Raw genomic sequence first — 27,472 nt, 5'->3', positions numbered from 1 at the left:
ATTAAATACCCCATAATGAATTTAACATGGATTAAATACCCCATAATGAATTTAACATGGATTACATACCCCATAATGAATTTAACATGGATTACATACCCCATAATGAATTTAACATGGATTACATTGAGATGTTGTGTCACTGGCCTCTACACACACAATACCCTATAATGTCAAAGTGGAATTATGTTTTTATTTGTTTTATTTACAAATTAATTTTAAAAAACGTAAAGCTGAAATGTCTTGAGTTAATATGTATTCAAACCCTTTGTTATGGCAAATCTAAATAAGTTAATGAGTAAACATTTGCTTAACAAGTCACATAATAAGTTGCATGGAGTCACTCTGTGTGCAATAATAATGTTTAGCATGATTTCTGAATGACTACCTCATTTATGTACCCCACATATACAATTATCTGTAAGGTCCCTCAGTCGAGCAGTGAATTTCAACCACAGATTCAACCACAAAGACCAGGGAGGTTTTCCAATGGCTCACAAAGAGCATCTATTGGTAGATGGGTAAAATAAAGAGCAGACATTGAATATCCCTTTGAGCATGGTGAAGTTATTGATTACACTTTGGATGGTGTATCAATACACCCAGTCACTACAAAGATACAGGCGTCCTTCCTAACTCAGTTGCTCAGGGATTTCACTATGAGACCAATGGTGACTTTAGAACAGTTAAAACTGAGGATGGATCAACAACTGTCACGCCCTGACCACTAACACCTCTCTGAGTCTTCACAGTCAGCCCACTAACACCTCTCTCAGAGTCTTCACAGTCAGCCCACTAACACCTCTCTCAGAGCCTTCACAGTCAGCCCACTAACACCTCTCTGAGCCTTCACAGTCAGCCCACTAACACCTCTCTCAGAGTCTTCACAGTCAGCCCACTAACACCTCAGAGTCTTCACAGTCAGCCCACTAACACAGTCAGCCCAACCCAACCTTGAAGCATCATGGCCCAATAAATTACATGGTACAAAACAGGCCTATAGATGGAGTGCAGACATCTACCAACAGAACAGTACAGACATCTACCAAAAAGCAATTAGTAGCCAAAAAATACAATCTCTCCTGGACAACTTTTTAGCCTTAACATTCTCCTTCAGCAACGAAGGTGTAAATATGGCCATTTGGAACATAAACTTTATATTTGACAAATTAGCCTCCTTGGCTAATCTAAAGAAGCATAAGAGCAAACCAGAAATAACAGATAATGAAAAATGGTTTGATAATGATTGCAAAAATCTAAGAAAGTAATTGAAAAATATATCTAATCAAAAACACAGACAAAAATATACGCCTTCAATATGGGGAAACACTGAAACAATACAAACACACCCTTAGAACAAAAAAGGAACAGCGCATTAGAAATCAGCTGGATGGAATTGAGGAATCCAACCACTTCTGGGAGAATTGGAATAAATTAAACAAACCTCATCATGAGGAATTGGCTATCCAAAATGGGGATATGTGGAGAAATCACTTTGCGAACCTCTACGGCAATTTAACAAAGAGCCCAGAACAAAAAGATATACAAGAAAAATGACAAATCCTTGAATCGGCTGTCAAAGACTATCAGAATCCTGTGGATACCCCGATTACAGAAGAAGAATTATTGGAAAAACTATGCACTCTCCAACCCAAAAAGGCCTGTGGTGCTGATGGTATTTTAAGTGAAATTATCAAATATACACACCACAAATTCAAATTGGCTATACTGAAACTCTTCAACATTATCCTCACTGCAGGTATTTCACCCTGATATTTTGAACCAGGGATTGATCACACCAATCTATAAAAATGGAGACAAATTTGACCCAAATAATTACAGAGGAATTTGCGTTAACAGCAACTTGGGGAAAATTCTCTGCAGTATTATAAATAGCAGACTCCATCATTTCCTTGATGAACACAACGTCCTGAGCAGAAGCCAGATTGGATTTCTAAAATATTATCGTACAACAGACCACATTTCCACCCTCTAATTGATAAACAAGTAAACCAAAACAAAGGCAAAATCTACTCGTGATTTGTAGATTTCAAGAAAGCATTTGATTCAATTTGGTACAAAGGTCTTTTTATAAACTAATAGAAAGTGGTATTGGAGAGAAAACATATGATTTTATTAAATCAATGTACACTAAAAACAAATGTGCGGTTAAAATTGGCAACAAGCAAACAGACTTCTTCTCTCAGGGACGGGGAGTGAAACAGGGCTGCCCAATAGGTCCAACACTATTTAACATCTACATTAATGAATTGGCAACAAGCAAACAGACTTCTTCTCTCAGGGACGGGGAGTGAAACAGGGCTGCCCAATAAGTCCAACACTATTTAACATCTACATTAATGAATTGGCAACAAGCAAACAGACTTCTTCTCTCAGGGACGGGGAGTGAAACAGGGCTGCCCATTATGTCCAACACTATTTAACATCTACATTAATGAATTAACAACAACAAACAGACTTCTTCTCTCAGGGACGGGGAGTGAAACAGGGCTGTCCATTATGTCCAACACTATTTAACATCTACATTAATGAATTGGCAAAAACATTAGAAGAATCGGCAGCACCTGGTATCACCCTACACAACACTGAAATCAAGCGTCTGCTGTACGCAGATGACCTGGTGCTGCTGTCTCCCACTAAAGAAGGGTTACAGCAGCACCTAGATCATCTTCACAGGTACTGTCTGTAACGGCAGATTTCCTCCTCTTCATCTGAAGAGGAGTAAGGATCGGACCAAGATGCGGCGTGGTAAGTGTTCATGATGTTTATTTTAAAGACATAAACTGAACACTATGAATACAATAACAATAAAACGTGAACAAACCGAAACAGTACCGTGTGGCGACAAACACAGACACGGAAACAATCACCCACAAAACAACAGTGAAACCCAGGCTACCTAAGTATGATTCTCAATCAGAGACAACTAACGACACCTGCCTCTGATTGAGAACCATACTAGGCCGAAACAGAAACCAAACATAGAAACACAAAACATAGACTGCCCACCCCAACTCACGCTCTGACCATACTAAATAAAGACAAAACAAAGGAAAATAAAGGTCAGAACGTGACAGTACCCCCCTCCAAGTTGCGGACTCCGGCCGCAAAACCTGAACCTATAGGGGAGGGTCTGGGTGGGTGTCTGTCCGCGGTGGCAGTTCTGGCGCAGAACGTGGATCGCACTTCACCAAAGTTCTGGTGCGCCTCTTCGCCCGCCTCTGTGGCCTCTTTAAAGCGGCGACTGTCGGCACTGACCTTGGACTGGGAACCCTAGACATCCCGAATGGATGGGGGAGTCCGGCAGCGCCGGACAGGCGGGAGACTCGGGCAGCGCCGGACAGGCGGGAGACTCGGGCAGCGCCGGACAGGCGGGAGACTCCGGCAGCGCCGGACAGGCGGGAGACTCCGGCAGCTCCGGAGGGAAGGGCAATTCTGGCATCGCCTGGCTGACTGACGGCTCTGGCAGATCCTGGCTGGCTGGTGGCTCTGGCAGCTCCTGGCTGGCTGGCGGTTCTGGCAGCTCCTGGCTGGCTGGTGGTTCTGGCAGCTCCTGGCTGGCTGGCGGCTCTGGCAGCTCCTGGCTGGCTGGCGGCTCTGGCAGCTCCTGGCTGACTGACGGCTCAGGACAGACTGGCGGCTCTAGCAGCTCAGGACAGATGGGAGACTCTAGCAGCTCTGGACAGACGGGAGACTCTAGCAGCTCTGGACAGACGGGAGACTCTAGCAGCTCTGGACAGACGGGAGACTCTAGCAGCTCTGGCCAGACGGGAGACTCTAGCAGCTCTGGACAGGCGGGAGACTCTAGCAGCTCTGGACAGACGGAAGGCTCTGGCAGCGCTGGAGAGGAGGAAGGCTCTGGCAGCGCTGGACAGGCGGAAGACCCTGTAGGCAGAAGACGGAGAGACAGCCTGGTGCGGGGGGCTGCCACCGGAGGGCTGGTGCGTGGAGGTGGCACTGGATAGACCGGACCGTGCAGGCGCACTGGAGCTCTTGAGCACCGAGCCTGCCCAACTTTACCTGGTTGAATGCTCCCCGTAGCCCCCTGTGCTGGCGAACCGGGGACACCATGCGTAAGGCTGGTGCCATGTACGCCGGCCCAAGGAGACGCACTGGAGACCAGATGCGTAGAGCCGACTTCATGGCACCTGGCTCGATGCCCACTCTAGCCCGGCCGATACAAGGAGCTGGAATGTACCGCACCGGGCTATGCACCCGAACCGGGGACACAGTGAGCTCCACAGCATAACACGGTGCCTGCCCGGTCTCTCTCGCTATTCGGTAAGCACAGGAAGTTGGCACAGGTCTCCTACCTGGCTTCGCCATACTCCCTGTGTGCCTCCCCCAAAACATTTTTGGGGCTGCCTCTCGGGCTTCCTTGCCAGCCTTGTTCCCTTATATCGCTGGCTCCTCTCTCCGGCTGCCTCTGCTCTCCTAGTTGCCTCCACCTGTTCCCATGGGAGTTGATCCCCTCCAGCCAGGAAATCAGGATGACAAATATAAATTCTATTTGGACACAGTTCTATTAGAACACACCAAAAACTACACATATCTAGGACTAAATATGAGCAACACAGGTAGCTTTCACATGCTGCCAAGAGGAGCGGTGCAAGTGCTAAGCACTAGATCTCCTGTGCTCCCCCACAGCCCGGTTCATCCTGTGCCTCCTCCACGGACCAGTCTCACCAGCCTGGTGAGTCTGGTGCCAGCTCCACGGGCCAGTCCGGGGCCTCAAGCAAGGGTGCCCAGTCCGGGGCCCGCAACGAGGGTGCCCAGTCCGGGGTCGGCGGCGAGGGTCCCCACACCAGAGGCGCTACCAAAGTGGGGTGAGCCAGAGGTAGAGCGGGGTCTAACTCCTACACCAGAGCCGCTACCGCGGACAGATGCCCACCCGGACCCTCCTCTATAGGTTCAGGTTTTGCGGCGGGAGTCCGCACCTTTGGGCGGGGGGGTACTGTCTATTTTGGTTTGGTCAGGGTGTGATGTGGGGGGGGGCATTCTATGTTTTGTTTTCTATGTTTTTGTATTTCTATGTTTTGGCCGGGTGTGGTTCTCAATCAGGGACAGCTGTCTATCGTTGTCTCTGATTGGGGACCATACTTAGGCAGCCCTTTTCCCTCCTTTCTTTGTGGGTAGTTGACTTTGACTAGAGATATCCCTCTAGTGGTGTGGGGGCTGTGCTTTGGAAAAAGTGGGTGGGGTTATATCCTTCCTGTTTGGCCCTGTCCGGGGGTATCCTCGGATGGGGCCACAGTGTCTCCTGACCCCTCCTGTCTCAGCCTCCAGTATTTATGCTGCAGTAGTTTATGTGTCAGGGGGCTAGGGTCAGTTTGTTATATCTGGAGTACTTCTCCTGTCCTATTCGGTGTCCTGTGTGAATCTAAGTGTGCGTTCTCTAATTCTCTCCTTCTCTCTTTCTTTCTCTCTCTCGGAGGACCTGAGCCCTAGGACCATGCCTCAGGACTACCTGACATGATGACTCCTTGCTGTCCCCAGTCCACCTGGCCGTGCTGCTGCTCCAGTTTCAACTGTTCTGCCTTATTATTATTCAACCATGCTGGTCATTTATGAACATTTGAACATCTTGGCCATGTTCTGTTATAATCTCCACCCGGCACAGCCAGAAGAGGACTGGCCACCCCACATAGCCTGGTTCCTCTCTAGGTTTCTTCCTAGGTTTTGGCCTTTCTAGGGAGTTTTTCCTAGCCACCGTGCTTCTACACCTGCATTGCTTGCTATTTGGGGTTTTAGGCTGGGTTTCTGTACAGCACTTTGAGATATCAGCTGATGTACGAAGGGCTATATAAATACATTTGATTTGATTTTGATTTGATTTGTTAGAGGCACTATAGCCGAAGTTCAGCGTCACGGTCGTGTCCTTGTTTTGTTGGCTACATTTTCTATAAATGAAGGGAATATGTACGCTGACCACGCTGCGCCTTGGTCCTCTTCTTACGACGCCGTGACACAGACAGAGAGAGAACAGGAGGGTTTGTGTGTTGAAGTCGATGAAAATAACTAAATCAACCAGACAGACATTTACATAATAGATTAATGATTAGTAATAAAGTCTTTCCAGTGCCATGTGTGAAGAGGCCAAATGACACAATGTTCTCTACACAGAGATTATGCAAAACACACACACGTCACTGACACACCTTCTCTTTTGGATCATAAGGGAAAATGGTGAAATCACGAATAAATACAGAGAAATCTGACCTGAACACACACACACTCACAGAGGCATGTACACACACACACACACACACTCACAGAGGCACGTACACAAACACACACACACACACACACACACACACACTCACAGAGGCACGTACACAAACACACACACACACACACACACACACACACACACACACACACACACACACTCACAGAGGCACGTACACACACTCTCTTACCGTGAGGGAGGTGAAGGTCATACACATGCCTCCGAAGCCGTTGAACGTCAGAGCGATGAAGATGAGTACAGACAGCTCTGTGGAGGAAGGTGGAGATAGTGTCAGATACACAAACAAGTGCTTTTGGAACAACCAGAAACTAGTGGCAACATGACGAAGAGCAAAACCCCATTAAAACATGTTATTTATTACAATGTTAAAAGGAAGTGCTCGGTAACACCAACAACTCATCAACTGATCTGTCACCAACGTGAATTAGCAACATGAACGTTGCTGGAGTATTGAAACACATCATCCTGAGACGTTTGAAAACATCACATGTGTGTTGTAACAGCACTTACTCACCTTGCCAGGAACTGGGAGCACAACAGGAAATGGTTGTTTTGACTTGTGTTTAGTGTAGATGAACATTCCTTCTCTTTAGGTGGTGTTACCTCTCTACACTCTCTAAACACTATGATGGTGTTTCCTCTACAGCCTCTAAACACTATGATGGTGTTTCCTCTACAGCCTCTAAACACTATGATGGTGTTTCCTCTACAGCCTCTAAACACTATGATGGTGTTTCCTCTACAGCCTCTAAACACTATGATGGTGTTTCCTCTCTACAGCCTCTAAACACTATGATGGTGCTTCCTCTCTACAGCCTCTAAACACTATGATGGTGTTTCCTCTACAGCCTCTAAACACTATGATGGTGTTTCCTCTACAGCCTCTAAACACTATGATGGTGTTACCTCTCTACAGCCTCTAAACACTATGATGGTGTTTCCTCTACAGCCTCTAAACACTATGATGGTGTTTCCTCTCTACAGCCTCTAAACACTATGATGGTGTTTCCTCTACAGCCTCTAAACACTATGATGGTGTTTCCTCTCTACAGCCTCTAAACACTATGATGGTGTTTCCTCTCTACAGCTTCTAAACACTATGATGGTGTTTCCTCTCTACAGCCTCTAAACACTATGATGGTGTTTCCTCTACAGCCTCTAAACACTATGATGGTGTTTCCTCTACAGCCTCTAAACACTATGATGGTGTTTCCCCTCTCTACAGCCTCTAAACACTATGATGGTGTTTCCCCTCTCTACAGCCTCTAAACACTATGATGGTGTTTCCTCTATAGCCTCTAAACACTATGATGGTGTTTCCTCTATAGCCTCTAAACACTATGATGGTGTTTCCTCTCTCTACAGCCTCTAAACACTATGATGGTGTTTCCCCTCTCTACAGCCTCTAAACACTATGATGGTGTTTCCTCTACAGCCTCTAAACACTATGATGGTGTTTCCTCTCTACAGCCTCTAAACACTATGATGGTGTTACCTCTCTACAGCCTCTAAACACTATGATGGTGTTTCCTCTACAGCCTCTAAACACTATGATGGTGTTTTTTCCTCTCTACAGCCTCTAAACACTATGATGGTGTTTCTTCTCTAGCCTCTAAACACTATGATGGTGTTACCTCTCTACAGCCTCTAAACACTATGATGGTGTTTCCTCTACAGCCTCTAAACACTATGATGGTGTTACCTCTCTACAGCCTCTAAACACTATGATGGTGTTTCCTCTCTACAGCCTCTAAACACTATGATGGTGTTTCCTCTACAGCCTCTAAACACTATGATGGTGTTTCCCCTCTCTACAGCCTCTAAACACTATGATGGTGTTTCCCCTCTCTACAGCCTCTAAACACTATGATGGTGTTTCCTCTCTCTACAGCCTCTAAACACTATGATGGTGTTTCCTCTCTCTACAGCCTCTAAACACTATGATGGTGTTTCCCCTCTCTACAGCCTCTAAACACTATGGTGGTGTTTCCTCTACAGCCTCTAAACACTATGATGGTGTTTACCCTCTCTACAGCCTCTAAACACTATGATGGTGTTACCTCTACAGCCTCTAAACACTATGATGGTGTTACCTCTCTACAGCCTCTAAACACTATGATGGTGTTTCCTCTACAGCCTCTAAACACTATGATGGTGTTACCTCTCTACAGCCTCTAAACACTATGATGGTGTTTCCTCTCTACAGCCTCTAAACACTATGATGGTGTTACCTCTCTACAGCCTCTAAACACTATGATGGTGTTTCCTCTCTCTACAGCCTCTAAACACTATGATGGTGTTTCCTCTATAACCTCTAAATACTATGATGGTGTTTCCTCTCTCTACAGCCTCTAAACACTACACTACTACAGGTTTACACTGTGGTTGAGTGTGTGAAATTCCAATGAAATGTACCATTTTACTGCCCAAGAAGTTGGGCCTGCCCTCCAGGACACCAAGATAATCAAGGACACCTACAGTACGAGACCAAGATAATCAAGGACCTCAGCCAACATAGCCTGTTCTACCCCCAGACCATCAGGCTGCTGAATAGCTACCACTAGTAAGCTACCTACACATGGGCACTGTACCCTGCTATTACATCATGTGACTAATCAACAAATTACAGCTACTCACCATCAGGATTGTATGCACCGTAGGAGATGAGGAGACAGGAAAAGGAGAAACAGGCACTGGAATACACAGACAACACTTCAAAACATTACACAATACATGAATATATTACACAATACACAGACAACACATCTAAACATTACACAATACATTAATATATTACACAATACACAGACAACACTTCTAAACATTACACAATACATGAATATATTACACAATACACAGACAACACATCTAAACATTACACAATACATTAATATATTACACAATACACAGACAACACTTCAATTCATTACATTAAAACATTAGACAATACATTAGACAATTCATCATACACTACATTAGACAATTCATCAATACATTAGACAATTCATCAATACATTAGACAATTCATCATACAATACATTAGACAATTCATCAATACATTAGACAATTCATCAATACATTAGACAATTCATCAATACATTAGACAAGTAATCAATACATTAGACAATTCATCAATACATTAGACAATTCATCAATACATTAGACAATTCATCATACATTAGACAATTCATCAATTCATCAATACATTAGACAATTCATCAATACATTAGACAATTCATCAATTCATTGGACAATACATCAATAGATTCCACAATTGAATACATTGGACCAGGTATATATTAAACAATACACAGACAACACATCTAAACATTACACAATACATGAATATATTACACAATACATGAATATATTACACAATACATCAATTCATTACATTAAAACATACGACACTACATTAGACAATTCATCAATTCATTGGACAATACATCAATAGATTCCACAATACATTGGACCAGGTATTCCCAAACCCCCAGGGGTACACACAATGCCATCGAAGGGTATGCCAAATAAAAATATGATTCCCATAAAAAAATTACAAATTAAACCATCGAGTGCTCAGCGAAATAACAACACAATGTCAAATACAGGTAGCCTAGTTAAATAATTAACATCCAATCACATTAAACGTTACTCATCCAATCACATTAACCGTTACTCATCCAATCACATTAACCGTTACTCATCCAATCACATTAACTGTTACTCATCCAATCACATTAACCGTTACTCATCCAATCACATTAACTGTTACTCATCCAATCACATTAACCGTTACTCATCCAATCACATTAAACGTTACTCTCTGAGGGAATCCCACTAACGGTCTGTATGTAGCCAAACGTTACTCTCTGAGGGAATCCCAATAACGGTCTGTATGTAGCCAAACGTTACTCTCTGAGGGAATCCCAATAACGGTCTGTATGTAGCCAAACGTTACTCTCTGAGGGAAACCTTCACTCTTGGACATTTAGAAACGAAACATGACAATTACAAAAAAAAACAGGAGTTTGTTGAGCGAGAATAAAGACTGAGTAGAAAGACAGGTATAATAAATATGGGGCGGAAGGGTAGCCTAGTGGTTAGAGCGTTGGACTAGTAACCGAAAGGTTGCAAGTTCAATTAATCAATACATTAGACAATACATTAGACAAGTAATCAATACATTAGACAAGTCATCAATACATTAGACAAGTCATCAATACATTAGACAATTAATCAATACATTAGACAATTCATCAATACATTAGACAATTCATCAATACATTAGACAATTCATCAATTCATTAGACAATTCATCAATACATTAGACAATACATTAGACAAGTAATCAATACATTAGACAAGTAATCAATACATTAGACAAGTAATCCATACATTAGACAATACATCAGCCAATTCATCAATACATTCGACAATACATTAGACAAGTAATCCATACATTAGACAATTCATCAATACATTAGACAATACCTTAGACAATTCATCAATACATTAGACAATACATTAGACAAGTAATCAATACATTAGACAAGTAATCAATACATTAGACAAGTAATCAATACATTAGACAAGTAATCAATGCATTAGACAAGTATTGAATACATTAGACAAGTAATCAATACATTCATCAATACATTAGACAATTCATCAATTCATTAGACAATACATTAGACAATTAATCAATACATTAGACAAGTATTCAATACATTAGATAAGTAATCAATACATTAGACAATTCATCAATACATTAGACAATTCATCAATACATTAGACAAGTCATCAATACATTAGACAAGTCATCAATACATTAGACAATTCATCAATACATTAGACAATTCATCAATACATTAGACAAGTAATCAATACATCAGACAATTCATCAATACATTAGACAATACATTAGACAAGTGATCAATACATTAGACAATTCATCAATACCTTAGACAATTCATCAATACATTAGACAATACATTAGACAAGTAATCAATACATTAGACAAGTAATCAATACATTAGACAAGTGTTGAATACATTAGACAAGTATTCAATACATTAGACAAGTGTTGAATACATTAGACAAGTATTCAATACATTAGACAAGTAATCAATACATTAGACAAGTGTTGAATACATTAGACAAGTATTCAATACATTAGACAAGTGTTGAATACATTAGACAAGTATTCAATACATTAGACAAGTGTTGAATACATTAGACAAGTAATCAATACATTAGACAAGTAATCAATACATTAGACAAGTAATCAATACATTAGACAATTCATTAGACAATTCATCAATACATTAGACAATTCATCAATTCATTAGACAATACATTAGGCAATTCATCAATACATTAGACAATTAATCAATACATTAGACAATTCATCAATACATTAGACAAGTCATCAATACATTAGACAATTCATCAATACATTAGACAATCAATACATTAGACAATTAATCAATACATTAGACAATTAATCAATACATTAGACAATTAATCAATACATTAGACAAGTAATCAATACATTAGATAATGAATCAATACATTAGACAATACATTACACAATACATCAATACACTAGACAATACATTAGACAATACAAATCGTGCAAATCAGACCAACTACACCCACTGAGACTGTACACAGACACATCCCTCCCTCTCACCCTCTCCTACCTGCCCAGCAGTCGTAGGTTTCGTGGTCCGTATTTGTCCATGACGATGCCCAGCGGCAGAGTGATGGCTGAGAGGAGAAATGATCCCACGGTGAAGGCCAGGTTCAACATCACATCCTGATCCTTACAGATGAGCCAGCCGTTCATCCTCATGGGTCCGTAATGGTCCTGGGGAGCCAGAGGCCTCATCTCTACTCCATCCCCCAGCCCCACCACACCCTCCTCCTCTGAGTAGTAATCACTGTATTCATCATTGACCCCTGGTGGAGGGCGGGGGACAGACAGGTTGGGGGAGGAGGTGTGGTTACCTAGAGAGAAGAGATGTGTCAGTATAGGAATCTTAAAAGGGGATGTGTCAGTATAGGAATCTTAAAAGGGGATGTGTCAGTATAGGAATCTTAAAAGGGGATGTGTCAGTATAGGAATCTTAAAAGGGGATGTGTCAGTATAGGAATCTTAAAAGGGGATGTGTCAGTATAGGAATCTTAAAAGGGGATGTGTCAGTATAGGAATCTTAAAAGGGGATGTGTCAGTATAGGAATCTTAAAAGGGGATGTGTCAGTATAGGAATCTTAAAAGGGGATGTGTCAGTATAGGAATCTTAAAAGGGGATGTGTCAGTATAGGAATCTTAAAAGGGGATGTGTCAGTATAGGAATCTTAAAAGGGGATGTGTCAGTATAGGAATCTTAAAAGGGGATGTGTCAGTATAGGAATCTTAAAAGGGGATGTGTCAGTATAGGAATCTTAAAAGGGGATGTGTCAGTATAGGAATCTTAAAAGGGGATGTGTCAGTATAGGAATCTTAAAAGGGGATGTGTCAGTATAGGAATCTTAAAAGGGGATGTGTCAGTATAGGAATCTTAATTCAAAAGGCACTCGCACATCTGATCTTTTTGCAGGTGCATGGTAACAGTTGAACAAGATGAAGGAAAAAGGAAACCGCACACTGCTCTTGATTGTATCACTGATCTTTAATAAGCTACCGTCTCGGCCTCACGGCCTTCGTCAGGGCTTTACGTATCGGCCTCACGGCCTTCGTCAGGGCTTTACGTATCGGCCTCACGGCCTTCGTCAGAGCTTTACGTATCGGCCTCACGGCCTTCGTCAGAGCTTTACGTATCGGCCTCACGGCCTTCGTCAGAGCTTTACGTATCGGCCTCACGGCCTTCGTCAGAGCTTTACGTATCGCCCTCGCGGCCTTGGTCAGGGCTTTACGTATCGGCCTCACGGCCTTCGTCAGGGCTTTACGTATCGGCCTCACGGCCTTCGTCAGAGCTTTACGTATCGGCCCCATGGCCTTCGTCAGGGCTTTACGTATCGGCCTCACGGCCTTCGTCAGGGCTTTACGTATCGGCCTCACGGCCTTCCTCAGAGCTTTACGTATCGGCCTCACGGCCTTCGTCAGAGCTTTACGTATCGGCCTCACGGCCTTCGTCAGGGCTTTACGTATCGGCCTCACGGCCTTCGTCAGAGCTTTACGTATCGGCCCCATGGCCTTCGTCAGGGCTTTACGTATCGGCCTCACGGCCTTCGTCAGGACTTTACGTATCGGCCTCACGGCCTTCGTCAGGGCTTTACGTATCGGCCTCACGGCCTTCGTCAGGGCTTTTGTGAAAAAATTAAAATAAATTACACCCTTATGTAGACCTAGCCCCGCCCACATCCGTTCCACGCATCGAAGGGGGTTGGAGGCAAAGGAAAAAATGTGGTACCTAATATATCAATAAGTATTTAATAAAAATCTAAATAGAGTGTGTAAATAAGACGTATTAAACACGTCTGTAAAACCACAATGAGGACATAGACCTACCGAGCAAAAAAAACAAACATCAGAGTAATCTGAAATAGGGACATAATAATTCATGTTCAAATTCACAACATAACATACATAGGCATTTCATCATTAAGTCCTTTAGGAAATAATCATAATAATGTCTGGAGGGTGAAAATCCCAAAACATTCCCTTTTACTCACCTCCCCCTGTCTGATATCTTAAAACCTCTCTGTGGTAGGTGGGACGCTACAGCGCCAAATTCAAAAACAGAAATACTCATTAAACATACAAGTGTTATACATCGGTTTAAAGATGAACTTCTTGTTAATCCAACCACGGTGTCAGATTTCAAAAAGGCTTCACGGAGAAAGCATACCATGCGATTATTTGAGGACAGCGCCCAGCACCAAAAACATTAAACAGTTACCAGCCAAGTAGTAGAAGTCACAAAAGTCAGAAATAGCGATAAAACAAATCACTTACCTTTGATGATCTTCATATGGTTGCACTCACAAGACTCCCAGTTACACAATAAATGTTAGTTTTGTTCCATAAAGTCCCTCTTTATATCCAAAAACCTCCCTTTGTTGGCGCGTTTTGTTCAGTAATCCATTGGCTCAAAGGCAGTCACAACAGGCAGACGAAAAATCCAAATAGTATCAGTAAAGTTCGTAGAAACATGTCAAACGATGTTTATAATCAATCCTCAGGTTGTTTTTAGCTTAAATAATCAAGAATATTTCAACCAGACAATAACGTTGCCAAGATAAAGGAAAAACAAGAAAGGCGGGCTCTCGGTCTTGCGCATCAAAAACCACTTGGACACTGCAGGGTCCACTCATTCAGAGTTGTCTTACTCCCTAATTTTTCAGAAAACAAGCCTGATTGTTTTCTAAAGACTGTTGACATCTAGTGGAAGCCATAGGAAGTGCAATCTGATACTGTGCAGGCATTCAATACTACAAACAGAAAAAAATCCCACTTCCTGGATGGATTTTTCTCGGGTTTTCGCCTGCCATATCAATTCTGTTATACTCACAGACATTATTTTAACAGTTTTTGAAACTTTATAGAGTGTTTTCTGTCCAAATCTACCAATTATATGCATATCCTAGAATCTGGGCCTGAGTAACAGGCAGTTTACTTTGGGCGAGCTTTTCATCTGGATGTCAAAATACTGCCCCCTACCCCAAAGAAGTATTAACTTTCTCTCTGCCACAAAATCTAAAAGGTAGAAATGTCATGCTTTAGGTCATTAAAATGTACTGCGACTGGATAATACCTGTCGTTTCTCCAGATTTAACTTTTATGTTCACTGATTCTCATAAAAGGGATGTGTCAGTATAGGAATCTTAAAAGGGGATGTGTCAGTATAGGAATCTTAAAAGGGGATGTGTCAGTATAGGAATCATAAAAGGGGATGTGTCAGTATAGGAATCTTAAAAGGGGATGTGTCAGTATAGGAATCTTAAAAGGGGATGTGTCAGTATAGGAATCTTAAAAGGAGATGTGTCAGTATAGGAATCTTAAAAGGGGATGTGTCAGTATAGGAATCTTAAAAGGAGATGTGTCGGTATAGGAATCTTAAAAGGGGATGTGTCAGTATAGGAATCTTAAAAGGGGATGTGTCAGTATAGGAATCTTAAAAGGGGATGTGTCAGTATAGGAATCTTAAAAGGGGATGTGTCAGTATAGGAATCTTAAAAGGGGATGTGTCAGTATAGGAATCGTTAAAGGGGATGTGTCAGTAAAGAGCAGGTCAAAAAGAGGCCACATAAAGATGATGGTCTTACCTTCTCCATTGCACATGTAGGAGTAGTAACCTTCAGACTTCAGCATGATGAGTAGTGATCCCCAGCCCAGCAGGACAGCTGAGAAAAACAGGTTCTCTATGATGGCTGTCAACGCCATCCACCATCGCCTGGCGAATGCTGTGGCCAGGGACGGAGCCATGACCAGACGAGGGGGCAGAAAATGTCCGAGACAGAATATAGTGAGGCCCTCTGCCAGTATCTCTGGAGATCAGGGTTCACAGGTCTGTTGAAAACAGAGAGAGGTTATTTCAGCAGCTATCCACTCTGGGTAGTGGTTGTACTGAATATAATATCATATGACCACAGTTACATTATTTACTGTTACTTTATATTACTCAGGAACAGTCTGAATGTTGCTGATCACCATAGGAACCAACAACCCCCCCCACCCAACCAAATCTCACAACTCTTTTATGTGATCACGTGGTCCTTTGACCTTCATATGCAACTCTTTGCCTCTGTTCTGTGTCCATGAGAGTAATTTCCTCCCCCACTACCCCTCCCTGTTAACTTCTCCCACCTTCCGCTATAAGACACATGGACGCGCACATACACCCGGGTGTTATTACCTAGGTAACAGTGTGAAAGTGACACGTCTTAATAACTGAAATCTACAGGACCGGTGCGTGTTCTACCGGTGTCCAGCTACAACAGCAACGTTTCAGAGAGGGGCTGAAGGTGGCGGGGGAGTCAATTACGCGCTGGAGGCAATGACGGACTTCTGTTCCATACCTGGTGCGGAAACTGATGAATGACTAACCGGTCCGAACTGGACTTGCCTACCGCCTCTCTCCCTCTCTCTCTCTCTCTCTCTCTCTCTCAACTCATTCGCAACACATTAGCGCAGCAAACAGACGCCAGATAAACAAACCGAGTTCATCTAATCATAACTCTGGAGCAAGAGACAAAACCACTTCAGAGAATAACGATAGGGCAAACCACTAGATAATAATGGGTAGTTAGTTAATGGATACTGGATTCACCAGGTTTATAAACAGGTGCGCAAACAATTTCTCCAATGTTGCCCAGATTATTCTATAGAAGCACTGCCTCTCCACATTACTGAATCCCAGAGGAATGAATGAATGGAATCACAGTTTTTTCTCACCGCGACACTAACATTATAGATACACTTTAATGCGTATTCTTAACTTGGGAGAAATACATGTAACTCTAATTATAACATGGAAACAATAGGCCTATTCTAAACGACCATTAATTACAACATGAAAACCTATTGCAAATCCATTTAGCACAGCACGTTTGTAATAAAAGTACCCTGGGTGAAGGCAGGTATGACTGACTCCATGTAGGCATATTCCAGATTCATTGCATACCTGTGAGTCCCAGACACAGACAGCCGAGACAGAAGTTCAGAGTTTTTCAGAATTCTTCTTCTTTTAATATGTTCCTCGGAGATATCAACCCTCCAGCTTTCTCTTTTTCTTTCTCTCTTTCTCTCTTTCTTTCTTTCTTTCTTTCTTTCAATAACCGACATCTGCACGGAGCAGCTTTTATACGAGCTCCTGTCTTCCTATTGGCTGCCGGAGGTGCCGCTAGAACACTGCTACAGCCAATCAGAGCACCCTCTCAGTCGTCCACCGAGACAGAGAGAGAGAGAAGGAAGCATGAAGAGGAAATAATATAGGCCTGTCCTACTGACAAAGATGGCGTTTTGATTAAGTGAGCTTTTGATTAAGATAGATAGATTAAGTGATTTGGAACCGGACGTTAATAATATTAAAGTCATTTCATTTTATTTGATTGGTTCCAGTCTAGTCAGCCCAGTCTAGTCAGAATGGTTCCAGTCTAGTCAGAATGGTTCCAGTCTAGTCAGAATGGTTCCAGTCTAGTCAGCCCAGTCTAGTCAGAATGGTTCCAGTCTAGTCAGAATGGTTCCAGTCTAGTCAGCCCAGTCTAGTCAGAATGGTTCCAGTCTAGTCAGAATGGTTCCAGTCTAGTCAGCCCAGTCTAGTCAGAATGGTTCCAGTCTAGTCAGCCCAGTCTAGTCAGAATGGTTCCAGTCTAGTCAGAATGGTTCCAGTCTAGTCAGAATGGTTCCAGTCTAGTCAGCCCAGTCTAGTCAGAATGGTTCCAGTCTAGTCAGAATGGTTCCAGTCTAGTCAGAATAGTTCCAGTCTAGTCAGCCCAGTCTAGTCAGAATGGTTCCAGTCTAGTCAGAATGGTTCCAGTCTAGTCAGCCCTGTCTAGTCAGAATGGTTCCAGTCTTGTCAGAATGGTTTCAGTCTAGTCAGAATGGTTCCAGTCTAGTCAGAATGGTTCCAGTCTAGTCAGAATGGTTCCAGTCTAGTCAGCCCTGTCTAGTCAGAATGGTTCCAGTCTAGTCAGCCCTGTCTAGTCAGAAAGGTTCCAGTCTAGTCAGCCCTGTCTAGTCAGAATGGTTCCAGTCTAGTCAGTCCTGTCTAGTCAGAATGGTACCAGTCTAGTCAGAATGGTTCCAGTCTAGTCAGAATGGTTCCAGTCTAGTCAGCCCAGTCTAGTCAGAATGGTTCCAGTCTAGTCAGAATGGTTCCAGTCTAGTCAGAATGGTTCCAGTCTAGTCAGTCCAGTCTAGTCAGAATGGTTCCAGTCTAGTCAGAATGGTTCCAGTCTAGTCAGAATGGTTCCAGTCTAGTCAGCCCAGTCTAGTCAGAATGGTTCCAGTCTAGTCAGAATGGTTCCAGTCTAGTCAGCCCTGTCTAGTCAGAATGGTTCCAGTCTAGTCAGAATGGTTCCAGTCTTGTCAGAATGGTTCCAGTCTAGTCAGAATGGTTCCAGTCTAGTCAGAATGGTTCCAGTCTAGTCAGCCCTGTCTAGTCAGAATGGTTCCAGTCTAGTCAGCCCTGTCTAGTCAGAAAGGTTCCAGTCTAGTCAGCCCTGTCTAGTCAGAATGGTTCCAGTCTAGTCAGTCCTGTCTAGTCAGAATGGTTCCAGTCTAGTTAGAATGGTTCCAGTCTAGTCAGAATGGTTCCAGTCTAGTCAGCCCAGTCTAGTCAGAATGGTTCCAGTCTAGTCAGAATGGTTCCAGTCTAGTCAGCCCTGTCTAGTCAGAATGGTTCCAGTCTAGTCAGTCCTGTACATCAGAAAGGTTCCAGTCTAGTCAGCCCTGTCTAGTCAGAATGGTTCCAGTCTAGTCAGTCCTGTCTAGTCAGAATGGTTCCAGTCTAGTCAGCCCAGTCTAGTCAGAATGGTTCCAGTCTAGTCAGTCCTGTACATCAGAATGGTTCCAGTCTAGTCAGCCGGTCTAGTCAGCCCTGTACATCAGAATGGTTCCAGTCTAGTCAGTCCTGTTCATCAGAATGGTTCCAGTCTAGTCAGCCCTGTTCATCAGAATGGTTCCTGTCTAGTCAGTCCTGTTAGTGGGTGGGAGGTGGGAGGGGTGGGGAGGTGGGAGGGTTAGTGGGTGGGGAGGTGGGGAGGTGGGGAGGTGGGAGTTGGGAGGTGGGAGGGGTGGTGGGAGGGTTAGTGGGTGGGAGGTGGGAGGGGTGGGGAGATGGGTTAGGGTTAGTGGGTGGGGAGGTGGGAGGCGGGTGCTCACCCTTTTGGGTCCGTGGGGACAAGATTGTTTTTGTTGTCAATAGTTTGTCAGCGTTCTTTTTTTGTATTGTATGAATTTGTTGTTTACTTATGTTATGTTTTGACTTCCACTTAAACACTTCCACCTCTATATTTGAAAGAGAGAATGTCGTCAATGAGTCAAGGAGTGTTTGATCAGGCAGTTTAATTGACAGAGAGAGATTTCCATGGTTATCAAAACGCCACTACACAAAACACAGCCCTCATTTGTTTCTAAAAATCACCCATGGGAAAAATGAATGGTGGGAAAACGATTGCAACCATTTCCCTGTTTGACCTCTAGGTTTTATGGGTATTATTATGACTCAACTCGGAGTTGTCTCGAGATGGCTGTGCATATTCATGGTTTAAGGATAGCATAGCATCTCTCTCCATTGAATACAGACGGTTGACATCGCCAACACTCATCGAATATATATAAAAAAAAAGATTACAATAATGAGATGTATCCACCAATCCAAAGAAAGGATAGGCGGGTGCTAGACAGATCGCCACGCCTCTTTGTGGACAACGAGTTTCATTGTTAGGACGGAGAGACAGGTATCTTGTCAGTATATCCATAATCTTTGATGGGACTGAACGGCAACAACAAAATCGCTAAGGATCATGGTGAAAGTGGCCGTAACTAGCAAAGGATCATGGTCGATGTAGTCGTTTTCATCCTGACTGAGAGTCAACCGGAGCCTCCTCCTCGTAGCCTGACCTGTGATTGGTCTGTGTCAGCAGGTGGCCATGCGTGACAACAAATGTAGTAGTCAGAATTAATAACGATTAATGAAATATCTTGATTTGTAGCTAACTTTAAAATAATTCACAGCGGGAATCGAAGTTGATCATAATAAACATGTGTTAGGGCCTAAAAAGGCTGTCTAAAAACAATCTAGTAAACAACCATGCAATCTCCATAGACAAACATTGGCAGTAGAATGGGCCTCACTGAAGAGCTCAGTGACTTACAGAGTGGCACCGTCATAGGATGCCACCTTTCCAACAAGTCAGTTCGTCAAATTTCTTCCCTGCTAGAGCTGCCCCCCGGTCGACTGTAAGTGCTGTTATTGTGAAGTGGAAAAGTCAAGAGGCAACAACGGGTTAGTGTTACTACCGGTTAGGGCTATTATTATGGTTACGACCTGTAGTCTAGCGGGTTATGGTTACCATGGTTACCACCTATAGCCTTGGGGTTAGGGTTACCATGGTTACTACCTGTAGTCTTGGGTGTTATTACAGTCAGGTGTTTAACTCCCCTTTTATAAACAACACACTTTTAATACAAACTCAACATTGAAACATTATTGTACGTTATCGAAGCAGTTTTTATTGTACACAGATTTAAACAAAATATATTTGGTACAGTAGTCATTTTTACATTTACATATTTCCTCTTCGTTGCCAAGGACAACGAGTGCAACCAATCAAACAGAGCAGCAGTATCTATTCACGTCTGGACAGTAGACAGGTTCTGAAGCAGACTAATGAACAGTTAGAATGACTCGGGGAATAAAACCACAGAGATGCTATTCAATTACCAGAGGGGCTATGTCATAAAGCCCTCAAAGTTCCAGAATGCGGTGAAGATGGCAGCCATGTTGGTCAGGGAGAAATCCAAAAGTACTTCTAATTGTAATGTAATGGCAGTAGAGGCATAATCTTGATTTTAATTATGCAGGAACATAAAAGTAAGGCATGTGATATATCAGAAATTGTGTAATATAATTATTGTCAACCTAAAACAGGTTTTTATACCAATTCTCTGTATAAATTGGCTCTAAAATGTATGTAAAGAGAACATAAATGTCTTAATTGTTGTTTTTTTGGAAATCTGTAAGTGGTATATGATACAATACTTGTGTAACTCCTATCAACAACTGATTTCAGCCAGTGTCTGGCTGTGGATTGACTGAGTAGATTGAATGGAATGTTGGCGTGAGTATTGGCAGTTAACTAGAAACGTTAATGAAATCATTCCTGTACTGTACAACTGGCTAGCTAGCGCGCTAACACATACAGTTAATGGAATCATTACTGTACAACTGGCTAGCTAGCGCGCTAACACATACAGTTAATGTAATCATTCCTGTACAACTGGTTAGCTAGCGCGCTAACACATACAGTTAATGGAATCATTCCCGTACATCTGGCTAGCTAGCGCGCTAACACATACAGTTGATGGAATCATTCCTGTACAACTGGCTAGCTAGCGTGGTAACACATATAGTTAATGGAATCATTCCTATACAACTGGATAGCTAGCGCGCTAACATATACAGTTAATGGAATCATTCCTGTACAACTGGCTAGCTAGCGCGCTAACACATACAGTTAATGGAATCATTCCTGTACAACTGGCTAGCTAGCACGCTAACACATACAGTTAATGGAATCATTACTGTACAACTGGTTAGCTATCGCGCTAACACATACAGTTAATGGAATCATTACTGTACAAATGGTTAGCTAGCGAGCTAACAAATGCAGTGCATTCAGAAAGTATTCAGACCCTTTCACTTTTTACAATTGTATTTTACATTACAGCCCTATTCTAAAATTGATAAAGGTTTTTAGGTGTTTGCAAATATATTAAAAATAAAAAACATAAAATACCTTGTTTACATTAGTATTCAGCCCCTTTGCTATGAGACTCGAAATTGAGCTCAGGTCCATCCTGTTTCCATTGATCATCCTTGAGATGTTTCTGCAACTTGATTGGAGTACACCTGTGGTAAATTCAATTGATTGGACATGATTTGGAAAGGCACACACCTGTCTATATAAGGTCCCACAGTTGACAATGCATGTCAGAGCAAAAACCAAGCCACGAGGTCGAAGGAATTGTCCGTAGAGCTACAAGACAGGATTGTGTCGAGGCACAGATCTGGAAAAGGGTACCAAAACATTGAAGGTCCCCAAGAACACAGTGGCCTCCATCATTCTTAAATGGAAGAAGTTTGGAACCACCAAGACTCTTCCTAGAGCTGTCGCCTGGTCAAACTGAGCAATTGGGGGACAAGAGCCTTGGTCAGGGAGGTGACGAAAAACCGATGGTCACTCTGACAGCGCTCCAGACTTCCTCTGTGGCGATGGCAGAACCTTCCAGAAGGACAACCATCTCTGCAGCACTAATCAGGCCTTTATGATAGAGTGGCCAGACAGAGTTGGAGTTTGCCAAAAGGCAGTTGAAGGACTAAAGAAACAAGATTCTCTGGTCTGATGAAACCAAGATTGAACTCTTTGGCCTGAATAGCAAGCATCATGTCTGGAAGAAACCTGGCACCATCCCCACGGTGAAGCATGGTGGTGGCAGCATCATGCTGAGGGGATGTTTTTCAGCAACAGGGACTGGGAGACTAGTCAGGATCGAGGGAATGATTAACGAAGAAAAGTACAGCGAGATCCTTGATGAAAATCTGCTCCAGAGCGCTCAAGACTTCAGACTGGGGCGAAGGTTCACCTTCCAACAGGACAACGACCCTAAGCACACAGCCAAGAAGCAGGAGTGGCTTCGGGACAAGTCTCTGAATGTTCTTGAGTGGCCCAGACAGAGCCCAGACTTGAACCCGATCGAACATCTGAGAATAGCTGTGCAGCGACGCTCCCCCATCCAACGTGACAGAGCTTGAGAGGATCTGCAGAGAAGAATGGGAGAAACTCCCCAAATACAGGTGTGCCAAGCTTGTAGCGTCATTCCCAAGAAGACTCAAGGCTGTAATCACTGCCAAAGGTGCTTCAACAAAGTACTGAGTCAAGGGTCTGAATACTTTTCCAAATGTATAAATGTGAAATGTATGTATTTTTTTTTAAATACATTTGCAAACATTCCTAAAAAACAGATTTTGCTTTGTCACTATGAGGCATTGTGTGTAGATTGATGAGGGGAAAGAAAAAAACAATTGAAACAACTTAAGAACAAGTCTGTAACGTAAAAATGTTTTGGTGAAAAAGTCAAGGGGTCTGAATACTTTCCGAATGCCCTGTTAACAATGCAAACTCTTCAAATTCATTGCTTTACAAATTATAACAGCACTGGCAAACCACGGTTGATCATCTCCCTGACCAACATGGCTGACCTTTTATGCTATCATAAGAAGGTTCATGTCCATTCTAGGATTCTACTTCCTAATTCTATGATAAAGCTAAAACGTGGGATGACTGGATGGTGAAGCTGTGTAATATTGAACTGTCATTCATCATCATTTTATCTATTGTAGGACTGATTGGTTTGATAGCTGATTACATTGACTGATAATGCATAATGAACGCATGCGCGCGCACGCACGCACACACACACACACACACACACACACACACACACACACACACACACACACACACACACACACACACAGAGTAGTCTAGTGGAGAACGGTCAGTAATAGTAGCAGTAGCAGAGTGGAGATGGAACCTCCAATACCAGGTGCTATAGGAGAGGGGGAGAAACAATTTTAATGTGGTTCATGTCTAGTCATTCTTATCTGGTTCATGTTTATTCATGTCTAGCCATTCTAATCTGGTTCATGTTTATTCATGTGGTTCATGTTTATTCATGTCTAGTCATTCTAATCTGGTTCATGTTTATTAATGTCTAGTCATTCTAATTTGGTTCATGTTTATTCACGTTTATTTGTGTGTAATCATTCTAATCTGGTTCATGTTTATTAACGTCTAGTCATTCTAATCTGGTTCATGTTTATTAATGTCTTGTCATTCTAATCTGGTTCATGTTTATTCATCAGGTTCATGTTTATTCATGCCTAGTCATTCTAATCTGGTTCATGTTTATTCATCTGGTTCATGTTTATTCATGCCTAGTCATTCTAATCTGGCCCATGTTTATTCATACCTTGTCATTCTAATCTGGTTCATGTTTATTCATGCCTTGTCATTCTAATCTGGTTCATGTTTATTCAGGCCTAGTCATTCTAATCTGGTTCATGTTTATTCATCTGGTTCATGTTTATTCATGCCTAGTCATTCTAATCTGGTTCATGTTTATTCATCTGGTTCATGTTTATTCATGCCTAGTCATTCTAATCTGGTTCATGTTTATTCATCTGGTTCATGTTTATTAATCTGGTTCATGTTTATTCATCTGGTTCATGTTTATTCATGCCTAGTCATTCTAATCTGGTTCATGTTTATTCATCCGGTTCATGTTTATTCATCTGGTTCATGTTTATTCATGCCTAGTCATTCTAATCTGGTTCATGTTTATTCATCTGGTTCATGTTTATTCATCTGGTTCATGTTTATTCATCTGGTTCATGTTTATTCATGCCTACTCACCATGTGATGTTTTCTCTGGAATAAAAGATAAACAAGAGACTTGATGTTAGACAATGTTGACGTCATAACAGTCTGTCACTCTGTCTGTCACTCTGTCTGTCACTCTCTGTGTCACTCTGTCTGTCACTCTCTGTGTCACTCTCTCTGTCACTCTATGTGTCACTCTGTCTGTCACTCTGTCTGTCACTCTGTCTGTCACTCTCTGTCTGTCACTCTCTGTCTGCCACTCTATGTGTCACTCTGTCTGTCACTCTCTGTCACTCTGTCTGTCACTCTCTGTGTCACTCTGTCTGTCACTCTGTCTGTCACTCTCTGTCTGTCACTCTGTCTGTCACTCTGTCTGTCACTCTCTGTCTGTCACTCTCTGTCTGTCACTCTCTGTCTGTCACTCTCTGTCTGTCACTCTATGTGTCACTCTGTCTGTCACTCTCTGTCACTCTGTCTGTCACTCTCTGTCTGTCACTCTGTCTGTCACTCTCTGTGTCACTCTCTGTGTCACTCTGTCTGTCACTCTCTGTGTCACTCTGTCTGTCACTCTGTCTGTCACTCTGTCTGTCACTCTCTGTCTGTCACTCTGTCTGTCACTCTGTCTGTCACTTTCTGTCTGTCACTCTCTGTCACTTTCTGTCTGTCACTCTGTCTGTCACTCTGTCTGTCACTCTCTGTGTCACTCTCTGTGTCACTCTCTCTGTCACTCTGTCTGTCACTCTGTCTGTCACTCTCTGTCTGTCACTCTGTCTGTCACTCTGTCTGTCACTTTCTGTCTGTCACTCTCTGTCACTTTCTGTCTGTCACTGTCTGTCACTCTGTCTGTCACTCTCTGTCTGTCATTGTCTGTCAATCTGTCTGTCACTCTGTCTGTCACTCTGTCTGTCCCTCTCTCTTTCTCTCTCTCTCTCTCTCTCTCTCTCTCTCTCTCTCTCTCAGCGACACACACCAACACACACCGACACACACCGACACACACCGACACCGACATACACACGGTCTTGGTTTCAAGAGGTTAGGTCTAGGTATGGGTCCTGTGATGCTGAAGGTGGTCTCCATGGTTACCCGTGATGGTGAAAGTAGTCTCCATTCCAGCGTGGATGTGGTCGGCGACGTGGCAGTGCAACAGCCATGTCCCAGGGTTCCCTGCAGTCATCTCGACCGTCTGAAACGTCCCCGGGAACAGATCAAACACATCCGCGCGGTGCACACTGTCCGTCTGACACACACACACACACACACACACACACACACACACACACACACACACACACACACACGCACACACACACACACCAGGGGAGAGAGAAGGGAGGACTTGGGAACAGTTCAAACACATCCACATTGTCGGTCTGAGGATCATACATACATTTACTCTATTATCATATATATTTATACCATGGCATTGTTGAATACTCCTTTCTGATTGGCTTGAAGGGCATTCTAGAGTGTGCATTATTTCTCTGTAACGGCATGGTATATTTGCCAAGAGTGTGCAAAGCTGTCATCAAGGCAAAAGGGTGGCTACTATGAAGAATCTAAAATAAATGTTGATTTGTTGAACACTTGTTTTGGTTACTACCTGATTCCATATGTGTTATTTCATAGTTTTGATGTCTTCACTATTATTCTACAATGTAGAAAATAGTAAAAATAAAGAAAACCCCCTGAATGAGGTGTCCAAACTTTTGACTGGTACTGTACACTGAACCAAAATGTAAACACAACATGTAAAGTGTTGGTTCCATGTTTCATGACCTGGAATAAAAGACCCCAGAAATGTTCCATACACACACACAGTTGATTTCTCCTTTACCAAGATAATCCATCCACCTGACAGGTGTAGTATATCCAGAAGTTGATTAAACCGCATGATCATTACACAGGTGCACCTTCTGCCGGAGTCAATAAAAGGCCACTCTAAAATGTGCAGTTTTGTCACACAACACAATGCCACAGATGTCTCAAGTTTTTGAGGGAGCATGCAAATTGGCATGCTGACTGCAGGAATGTCCACCAGAGCTGTTGCCAGAGAATTTAATGTTCATTTCTCTACATTAACCTCTTTGATCTCTAGGGGCGCTATTTCATTTTTGGATAAAAAACGTTCCCGTTTTAAGCGCGATATTTTGTCACGAAAAGATGCTCGACTATGCATATTCTTGACAGTTTTTGAAAGAAAACACTCTGAAGTTTCAGAATCTGCAAAGATATTGTCTGTAAGTGCCCCAGAACTCATTCTACAGGCGAAACCAAGATGATGCATCAACCAGGAAATGATCAGAATTTCTGAAGCTCTGTTTTCCATTGTCTCCTTATATGGCTGTGATTGCGCAAGGAATGAGCCTACACTTTCTGTCGTTCCCCCAAAGTGTTAGCAGCATTGTGACGTATTTGTAGGCATATCATTGGAAGATTGACCATAAGAGACTACATTTTCCAAGTGTCCGCCTGGTGTCCCTGCGTCGAAATTGGAGCGTAAAGCCAGGTGCAATTATTTTTCCATTTGAGAGCAAGGAGAAACCAGGCTTCCACGAAGGATATATCATTGAAGAGATATGTGGAAAAACACCTTGAGGATTGATTCTAAACCACGTTTGCCATGTTTCAGTCGATATTATGGAGTTAATTTGGAAAAAAGTTCGCGTTTTGAGGGCTGAATTTTCGTTTTTTTTTTTTTTTTTTTTTTTTTTTTGGTAGCCAAATGTGATGTACAAAACGGAGCTATTTCTAATACACAAAGAATCTTTTTGGAAAAACGGAGCATCTGCTATCTAACTGAGAGTCTCCTCATTGAAAACATCAGAAGTTCTTCAAAGGTAAGTTATTTTATTTGAAGGCTTTACTTGTTTTTGTGATAGTTGCCTGCTAAATGCTAACGCTAATGCTAACGCTAATGCTAACGCTAAATGCTACGCTAGCTAGCTACTGTTACACAAATGATTGTTTTCCTATGGTTGAAAAGCATATTTTGAAAATCTGAGATGACAGTGTTGTTAACAAAAGGCTAAGCTTGAGAGCTAGCATATTTATTTCATTTCATTTGCGATTTTCATGAATAGTTAA

General features: G+C 42.6%; 2 protein-coding genes across 2 annotated transcripts in view; both read right to left on the bottom strand.

Annotated features, from left to right (window-relative positions):
* The window catches only part of LOC139388270 (large neutral amino acids transporter small subunit 4-like), a 34,846-nt gene extending 17,823 nt beyond the window's left edge, over positions 1 to 17,023 (bottom strand). Inside the window, exons 1-5 of the mRNA XM_071134833.1 lie at positions 16,900 to 17,023; positions 15,542 to 15,785; positions 11,974 to 12,280; positions 8,909 to 8,964; positions 6,441 to 6,517 (exon numbers count right to left, since the gene is read on the bottom strand). Of these exons, the coding sequence (XP_070990934.1) occupies positions 6,441 to 6,517; positions 8,909 to 8,964; positions 11,974 to 12,280; positions 15,542 to 15,701 (600 nt within the window). The 5' untranslated portion in view covers positions 15,702 to 15,785; positions 16,900 to 17,023. The remainder of the gene's footprint in view (positions 1 to 6,440; positions 6,518 to 8,908; positions 8,965 to 11,973; positions 12,281 to 15,541; positions 15,786 to 16,899) is intronic.
* A 6,095-nt stretch (positions 17,024 to 23,118) lies between these two features.
* Positions 23,119 to 27,472, bottom strand: part of LOC139388473 (ferroxidase HEPHL1-like) — a gene marked incomplete at its 5' end in the record, with an annotated part of 65,868 nt that continues 61,514 nt past the window's right edge. Inside the window, 3 exons of the mRNA XM_071135155.1 lie at positions 23,119 to 23,552; positions 24,419 to 24,433; positions 25,472 to 25,625. Of these exons, the coding sequence (XP_070991256.1) occupies positions 23,488 to 23,552; positions 24,419 to 24,433; positions 25,472 to 25,625 (234 nt within the window). The remainder of the gene's footprint in view (positions 23,553 to 24,418; positions 24,434 to 25,471; positions 25,626 to 27,472) is intronic.

The sequence above is a fragment of the Oncorhynchus clarkii genome, chromosome 29 (assembly GCF_045791955.1).
Source record: "Oncorhynchus clarkii lewisi isolate Uvic-CL-2024 chromosome 29, UVic_Ocla_1.0, whole genome shotgun sequence".
NCBI lineage: Eukaryota > Metazoa > Chordata > Actinopteri > Salmoniformes > Salmonidae > Oncorhynchus > Oncorhynchus clarkii.
This window is presented reverse-complemented; position numbering and strand designations above follow the sequence as displayed.